Source organism: Drosophila arizonae, chromosome 2 (genome assembly GCF_054131065.1).
Source record: "Drosophila arizonae isolate 15081-1271.41 chromosome 2, UAZ_ARI_1.0, whole genome shotgun sequence".
Classification (NCBI taxonomy): Eukaryota; Metazoa; Arthropoda; class Insecta; order Diptera; family Drosophilidae; genus Drosophila; species Drosophila arizonae.
In genome coordinates this window covers 5,369,587-5,378,676 of record NC_142922.1, presented here as the reverse complement: position 1 = coordinate 5,378,676, position 9,090 = coordinate 5,369,587, and the positions used below count along the sequence as shown (strand labels likewise).

Sequence of the window (9,090 nt, the reverse complement as noted above, 5' to 3'; positions counted from 1 at the left end):
ATATTAATATTTATAGTATTTTTATGAATTATATTTGCAGCACTTGAGCTAAGCATAGCGAAAAATGATTTCGTTTCGGCTGCTGCCCGGCTGCGCAGTCCGCGCTGCTGCTCGCTCTCACCCGGCGCGGCGACAGGTTGATCGGCGGCTTCTTTTGCGGCTGCCGCTGTTATCTCTGTCGCTGTCGCAGTCGCTGCCGCAGTCGCAGTTGCCGTCGCTGCCGCTCGCTGCCTGTGGCTCTTGGTATATAAACGTCAGCGTCGCCCAGCGTCCAATCAAACAGACGACGCCTTCAAGTCTAGCTGCACGCACGAGAGTGGAGTTGGAGTCGTCGGCAATATTTCGTGACGCTTTTTTGCTCGGTTTTTTGGACACACACACACACTCAAAGAGAGAGAGAGATCTTTTTGCAAGCCTGCCCGGCAACGCGTGTGATTGAAATTGCAAATTCAAATTTAAAATCCAATAAGAAAAAAAAGAAGCAAAATTCTAAATCGAATCTAAAGTGCAGTGAATGTAAGACTGTCGCCAGCGAAGAGCTTATGTTCAAGAGTGTTTAATTAAGTGAAAAGTGCTTAACTAAAGTTCATATCTTGTAATCAAATCAATTCAAATACTAACTCAACCTAAAATGATGCAGCACAGCGCTCTACTACCTCTGGCCCTCGTGCTGATCTCCTGCGGAGCAGCATTCGCCTGCCATGGCAAGCTGATCGGTAAGTCGTAGCTGACCAGCCCCAATTCCGCTGTCGTCGATTCATTTGTATGCGGCCTGCCTGATTTGGGGCATTAAAATGATCTGAGTAGAGGCTGAGAATACTTATGGCTGGCCACAAATGCCTGTATGGCATTCGCGAATTTAAACACATTTTTATTTCCACACAAGCTATACGACTTTTGCAGGCAAATAACTTTTGTGTTTCGCATTTGGTTTTTTTAGTTTTTAGTTTTGTGCTTTGCAAATTTGTACTTTTATTTGCGCACATTTGAGGCACGTTTCAGTCATTTGTTTTATGAATGAATGAAAAGCAGGCAAACGCCAAAGGCAGGCAAAACCAAAGCAAAAGGTGCCCATAGAATTTCAGTCAATATTTGCCAACGCAATGTTTTATTTGGTTTGCATTTAGCGAAAGCCGCACTTGGCTGTTTGCGAGGTGTGCCCGAGAACTTTCCCAATCTACAATATTCGCTTGCGCTTCCTCCACTGAAGATGACGCGAAAGAGCGGCCCATTACACAAAGTATATAATTAATAGTTGATTTAGTTTGCGCTTCCCAAATCATCAAAGCGAAAACCTGTTCGCATTTCCAGTTTATATAAACTTTAAAATATAGCGAAAAGTCCGAAAAGACGTGAAATATGCTCTCAGCTAGTCAAAGGCCAATCAACTTGGCAAATATCGAACTCAAATACAATTCGACTCATTAACATTCATTCCATCCGATTATTATTAAATAACATAATTATGAAACGGTTCAGCGGCGAGTTTTGGCAGCTCATTGAACTGCGAACTCGAGGCCCGTGAAGGTAATTCGCCTCTTGACTGAATTCGACAATTTGACACTCTGTCAGGTGCTCAAGCACCTGCCTGAGAAATTATACATATCAATTATTGGGGCGTGCTAAGTGGATCAGCGCAACATAAAAAAAGAGCTCAAATGAATTAATTAAAATTAAAAAAAAAAAATCAAAAACACTTGCCAAACAATTCTCTTGACGCGTTTTTGTGTTCTGCACACGCAGGCGCCGCGTTTTGTTAACAAAAACCCAAAACAAATTCCAGTTGTTATTGTTTATTTTTTTCTTCGTTTTTTTTCGGTTATTTCGTTCTTTTTTTTTCGTAATAAAAATCAAAGATTTTATAGTGCGCGTGTGCGTGTTGTTGATTAATGTTTGCTTTTTATGAATTTCAACGCAGTTCCGAACAATGGGACACGAGTAAATCCAACATTTTTGGTTAATTATAATAGCAGAATTTACAGTTGAACTCTGCGGAGGAAACGTTTAGCTGTGCGGCATCAATCAAAGCATCGCCGTGCTAATAATGTAATTAAATATGTAGATGCGCAGGCAACAGGCAGAGCGACAGCGACAGCAACAGCAACAACAACAACAATAACGACAACAACCTCAACGAACAACGAACAAGGGTAGCTGGGTGATAATCAGTAAATGATAAATGAAACAAAACATGTTGCGGCCAGCATAAAGCCTAACTATGCCGAGCAGATGATGCTGCCAGCTCCTCGGTGTCTCCTTTTTGTGGCCGGCAGCGGCAGCGGCATCGCCTTCGTCGGTTGCCTTCCCAGGCTGGCAGCTTCAAGGTGAAGTCAACGCGAGCTGCCAGTTAAGCACTTGTTAACATATTGTTGGCATTTGCTGCGCTGCAGTTCGTTGCTTAAGTCTTTTGTTTTGTGGTAGCTGTTGACGTTTCGTTGTCAACATTATGTTTCATATACAGTTTTTTTTTCTGTTTTGTTTTTTGTTTTTAACTCTCAAGCGTATGTAAATGTGGCGGAAATCGATCGATCGACAGCTTTATGTGCAATTTGTCAGAGAAGGTAGTTCACGAAATTTGCATAGCGCCCGTTGCACTGTGATTGATGCATATTGACTTAAAGCACTGAGGCTGACCGGCCGACTGAGTGGCCGACTGAGTGGCTGACTGAGTGAACGAGCGAGAGACAGTGCTGTGCGTTGATTTACGTACCGGTTCGTCTCAATGTCTGCCAACTGATATTTATGTAAATGTACTTTGTTTATATATGTATAGGAGATGTATATGAGATATATGTATATACATATGTATATATAGTATAGCATAACACTAACACGTCTTTAATTTGACAGCTGCGGTTGAGTTTGAAGCTCGACGGGTTCTGCAAGAGCCGCTCGCTCACTGCTATTTTTAGTCAGCGGCACTAACCTTGACAAAAAGCACACACACACAGCCACAGCAACAGCAACAACAACATAAAACACAAAACACACTTACTAAAAAAAAAAATAAAATAAAAACGTTCAGTTCGGATGTTCGAGCAAATGCGAACAAGCGATTCGGCTGGCTCTATTGACATCTAGACCCATATTTGTGCGAGCCGCAGCTAAGCGTAGCTGTAAATTTATTTACTCTGCTGCTGCTGCTGCCGCTGCTGTGTTGTGGTTGTTGTTGTTGTTGCTGCTCGCGTCAAGTTGTCTGAGTGTCTGAGCTGCAGCACGTTTGCTGCACTTGACCGGCAGCTGACGATGCCATGGCCCTGGCAGTGGCAGTGGCAGTGGCAGTGGCAGTGGCAGGGGCAGCAGGAGTTCGCTTGTTAAATGCGCTCACGTCGCGGCGGCGCAATCAGCGCCCATCGCCAGATCTCTCGGCCTGACTCTTGACTCCGGCCATTATTATAATTATTAAAAATTATTAAGCGCGCGTAATTATTTAAATGAAATGCGGCTGCAATAACTGGACACGCCCAAAACGTCCAGGAAGGAGCAACGCTTGCTTGGTTTTTCCTCAACAAAATCTCATACCATATATGTCGTCTATAGATCTTATGTGAGCTCATACGAGGCTCACGTACGCTGGCCGCTGGTTCGGCTAATTAACACCCAGCGGCAATTTAGTTGTTGCTCTCCACGCTGACTCCGTGATCAGCTCATGGCAGCGGCATATAAACTGAAGTGCAAAATATGCTCCACTCGGGGCAAACTTTTGTTTCAAATTATGAAAGTTCAATGAAGCCAATTTGTCTGCGGCTGACACACTTCACACCAGCCATCGTGAGTCAGTGGAGTCAGGCGCCGTTTGCAAAAAATTAAAAATAAAAATATATTAATGAAAAAACATCTCGAAAACAAAAAAAAAACAAAAAATTATAAAAAAAAAAAAAAATTGGCTAATGGGCAAAAGTTGGTTTTTTAATTGACGCCTTTGAGCAGCACGCGCCGCATCGACTCCTAAATGTTTATTGACTTTTTGCTATTTTCGTTGGGTTTTATTCCAAGACGTGTTCTAAATCGAACCGGTTGGCATTTGAGCCGAAGCCGAAGTCGAACTAAGGCGAAAATACATTTATTTCGAAACAATTTGCAAACACTTTAAATGGAACGATTATTAAATCGACTACAAAACCGTATGCGATTTAATGCCTATAAACACAATTATAGAAACTATTATTAGACACAAGAAATAAAGGCAGCTCATTTAAATTTGAGCAGTTCGTAAAAGGCTTTGAATGAAAGGTGAACAAATTCGCTTGGCTGGAAACCGGCTGGCACGGGAGCATCATTAAGCCAAGTCGAAACAAAAGCCCAATAGCGACAAACACACGCATACATAATAATCAAACTGAAATTGAGAAGATGAAAAGACAAATACAAAAATTATAAAAAAAAAAAGCAAAACTTTATATATTAAGCATTTCGATTTGGGATAGAATAAGCCAAAAATAGAAATGATAGCATGTCCCCAATCGCACACACACACACACATACCATAGATATATCTCTAATTTTATGCTAATCGCGACCCCATCGTTTCAGCATCGGGCATCACCGCCGAGGAGAGATCAATCATCTTGCAGGAACACAATCGCCTCAGGCAACTCGTTGCCACGGGCCGCTATCCGGGCCAGCCGGGCGCCGAGAATATGCGCGAGATCGTCTGGGACGACGAGCTGGCCGCCCGCGCCCAGCAATGGGCGGACAACTGTCAGTTCCGGCACGATCCGCACCGCACAATAAGTAAGTTGTCCATCAAACATTCGCATGCTCGCAATCCCCCATATGGTGAAGTTTCCACATATGAATGCCGGCAATACGACAGCCGGCAGCTGGTTCATGTGATTTACGTGTGAATTACGGTTTGCATGCACTCGCTCAGAGGGCCTTGGTAAAGTATCATTAATATACATCCCGGTGCACTGGTTATCATCCGCAACTAAACACTAAAACTAACCCAGTATGCCTAGACCATACCGCATCTAGCTATAGCGGCCATAGCTCTGGAGCCCTCAGGATCTGGTTGACTAACTTGTGCACTTGCTTGATCTCTACCCATAGATCGCTTTACCATGGGCCAGAATCTGGCTGTCATCTGGAGCACTGCGCCACTGGATCCCGACGATGGCGATTTCCCATCGCGCATCCAGAACTGGTTCAACGAGGTGCAAAAGTATTCGTTCGGCGATGCCTGGTCGCCCAAGACGGGCCACTACTCCCAGCTCGTGTGGGGCGAGACCAGCCTGGTGGGCTGTGGCTTTGCCGAGTACAAGGATACGATCAAGTACAACAAGCTCTACGTGTGCAACTATGGACCGGGGTAAGCATGCAACATCGACTGCTGAAAACAAATGAGGTCTAATTCAACTCCCACTCTCCCTCCTCTCTCTCTCTCTCTTTCGCTCTCTTTCTGTGTGCAGTGGCAACGTAGTTGGCTACAATCCCTATGAGGTGGGCAAGCCATCGTGCGCCACCTACGGCATGAAGCCCTCGTCACGGTACCAGGGACTGTGCGCCGCGCCAGGCGCTGTGCCGGCGGCCCCCAACAGCGTCTATGGTGGCAACACAATTGAAACGTATGAATACAGCTACAGTTCTTCAGCTAGCAAGAGCAACAGCAACAGCAACAACAACAAGCCGACTAACAACATTAACAAGAGCCTATTAGCAAACAGCAAACAGAGCAACCAAAACCAAAACCAAAATAATCCCAATCAACAATTTACCCCCTCCTCCTCCTCCCAATTCCCTAAACAGGCAGCACCACCATCTCCACCAGCAGCACCAGCAGCAGCAGCAGCATCGACGACGTCAGGCGGTAGCTCCTTTGGCACCCAGGCACGTGGCAGTAGCCAGGCCCATACAACGGAGAGGAATCAGAGGCATTCCGGTCGGTATTACCACAAGCTCGAGGCATATCGTCCCAGTGCAACGGAGTTCCAGAAGGCCGTACAGAAGCACACTATACTACGCACCCATATAGATCAGAATCCGAGCGAGGAGAAGCAGCAGGATGCGGCAGCGGCAGCGGCAGCGCAGGACGCGCCTGTGTCCAGCACACCGAAGCCCAGTCGTGGCTGGAGCCTTTTGAGTTGGCGTGGCTAGAGAGATGGAGCGAGAGAGAGAGGGAGAGAGTGGAGATGCCTCCTCTCCCCACCTCAGCTCCTCCCACTGCCCAGCACTGCCATGCAACCAATATGCCGCAGAATGTATTAGCTCACCCGCCCAGTAATAACTACTATGTAGTGTCATTAGAACCATCTTCGATTCTGAGCTTCCCAGCTGACTATAGCTCCTACTCGCTCTAACTGTCTAACTGTCCCAACTAATATGTAGCAAATGATAGGCTCTTCTACTCGTATTTAAACATTCCCCATACACGAATTGCCATATGATGTAGCGTACATACTATTCCCTCTAGCCGTAGCATCATTTACTCTGCAATTATCATGCTGATGTATTCTTAAAATTATTTATATTGTATTATTGATAACATCATTCAGTCAATCAGCTACCGAATATTTGTATCAAATGTTTGTACCAAAAAACAAAAAACCTAAAAAAAAAGAACAGGCAAAATTGTAATACTAAATTTTCTATCTTTTTAACGGCGTCTAACAACATCCACTAGTTAGTTATATGTAGTATTGTGTTCAAACAAATAAAAACAGCAAGATGATATTTAAAATAATAATTTTCTTTTTATTTATGAGGGATTTTCTTAAAAGCAATGACCTAAAACTGGAACTGACTAAGCGAGTGATCATCGTGTAAACATTTCTGAAGAAATGTTGTTTATTCCAAATTTCATCGTGGGAACATGACATGCGCTTTAATGAATCATTATGCATTCCAATTAATTCATGTATCAAATAAACCAGGTTTTATAGCCAGATCTTATCTCATATTAACATAACCGAATAATATCACGTACGCACATCTCAGAAAGTTCATCGCATAAACACAGAGGCAATAGGTTGAAAGTTTAAAAAACTCATTCAAATTAATTTGTATTTTTTTTTTTTTTTTTTACTTATTATGTTGACATTATATCATGCTCTCACGTGCATAAGTTATGAGCTCTTTCAGTTGAATCGTAACAGCTCTATAAAGCCAAAAGTGATGATTGAGCTCAGGCCGACTCAATTGCCGTGGAATGTGATATAATTTTGATATGAATATGATATGATAGTTTAATAAGAAATCTTTTATAAAATCAGATATCTATCCATCAGAAGTTTCATTGTGTAAACATTAATGCTAGTAATATCTATTCTTAAGTCAGATTACTATTTATCGCAAGTTTCATCGTGTAAACACAAGTGATATAAGTAAAGCCCTTTATAAAGATCAATATCTACTCTAAAGTCAGATTACTATTTATCGCAAGTTTCATCGTGTAAACACAAGTGATGAAGCATGAAGAGCGCCTTAGCTCTGGTTACTGCGCATGCGTGAGAGCGAGATAAAGAGAGCGCCATAAGGGCGTCTGCTGAATACGTGCTGAATATGCGACCAAGACGAGAGACGATTGCTGAAAGAGAGAGCGAGAGAGAGAGAGAGAGAGAGAGATAGAGAGCGAGCTCATTCGGAACTGATAAGGACAACAAAGCCGGGACTGGCAGGCTGACCAGCATCGTAATGAAGCTGCGGTCCAGGAACAATTAATGCGGATGTACACACGATACAAGATAACAATAATGGCTCTCAGGCTGCACACAGCCAGACGAGCATTCAAGTAGGCGTAGCTAATGGCCTGGCCATGTCCTATGCCAGCTTTATATTGGCCAAATACACCTTGCTGCGGCTCAAGGTCATAAATGCACTCGAATGCGCATCAGCCAGATAAATAAAGCCGATTGCTGCCAGAGCCAGCAGCCATAAAGCTAAACGAGCGGAGCGGAGCAGAGAGGACATGAAGTGCAAATGAAAAACTCTAAAAAAAGTTTCTTTTGAATGCAAAGTTGCTTGTAAAGCAGAGGCCATTACGTAAATTAAATTAGCGTAAGGTAAAGTTATGCCAATTAGAGAGCGGAGAGCAAATAGGTGTCTCTACTTTGCCAACTAGAGCACTCTGATTAGACTTTTATGAAAAAAAAAAAAAAAACATATATCAAGCTGATGCCTTGGCCTAGTGGGTCGACTATATAACGGAACTGCCCGTTGGCCCATTTTGTGTATGAAGCACACACACTAGGCCAATCAAAGTAGCGATTGGGCCCGCCCGCACGCTATCTAAATTCTTTTGGCCCGGCTTTATATTCCATTGTTGTTGTTTGTTTTATTGTAATTGTGCAGTTTATCTGCGTGTTAGCTGTCCCCAATGTGGCAGACCTATTACACTCCAGCATGCTCATAAATGACTATAAATTTTTGAATACACTCACACACACTCACACACACTCACGCACAATGGGTGTCAATTTCATGTGTGTGACACGAAATTAAGATAGGCGCACATTGCTGTCGACTGCTGTATCGGTATCATAGGACATATGACAGCTATAAAACACACAAAGGGGTCTATGGAAATATGGAAATGTATAGAGAGAGAGGCAAAGGGAGATGGAGTGAGTGAGTGAGTGAGAGGGGGTGGGAGACTCTGTGGCATTTGTTAATTTACACAGTCCGTGCTCACTGGCTGCGGCTGTTGTCCAAATGCGAATGCACTTCATCATCTTGAGCAGTCACAGAGGCTGGCAGCGTGAAATTAACTGCCAGAGTTTTTCTTGGCAGGACAACTTTTATTTATACATGGCCATTGTCGTACATTAACTTATGATGCGCACTGTGCCCGGCCCAAGTGTCCTTCACGCAATGGCTGACATCTCTCCTTCTCCGCCACTCTCCCACTCTACTCCTCTCTCTCCCTTGCTGTTGCTGTGGCAACTTTTCGTTTAATACAAATGTCAATTTGTTGCAGCTGTCGCAGCAGCAGCGCGAAAATGCAATGTTTGAGCTTATGCGTGAGCGGATTTTCGCCGGGCAGAAATAAAGTGAAATAGCCTCGCGTAATTAAGCAGCCGCAAATGTTGCACAAGCTGCCAAGTTGTGAGAAAAAAAAAAAAAAACGAAAAAACCAAAAAGCAATGAAGCTCA

The 9,090-nt window shown here is 43.6% G+C and overlaps 1 protein-coding gene across 2 annotated transcripts; it reads left to right on the top strand.

The window, feature by feature from the left end:
* Window positions 1–263: 263 nt before the first annotated feature.
* LOC108619494 (uncharacterized) lies at window positions 264–6,685 on the top strand. 2 transcript variants are annotated; one of them, XM_089469148.1, is made up of 4 exons: window positions 264–716; window positions 4,534–4,734; window positions 5,053–5,311; window positions 5,412–6,685. In XM_089469148.1, the coding sequence occupies exons 1-4, from the start codon at window positions 632–634 to the stop codon at window positions 6,094–6,096; spliced, it is 1,230 nt and encodes a 409-aa protein (XP_089325274.1). In that variant the 5' UTR covers window positions 264–631; the 3' UTR covers window positions 6,097–6,685. The 2 variants fall into 2 exon arrangements, with proteins under 2 accessions (XP_089325274.1, XP_089325278.1); XM_089469152.1 differs by lacking the exon at window positions 264–716 and adding an exon at window positions 735–1,240.
* Window positions 6,686–9,090: the final 2,405 nt, after the last annotated feature.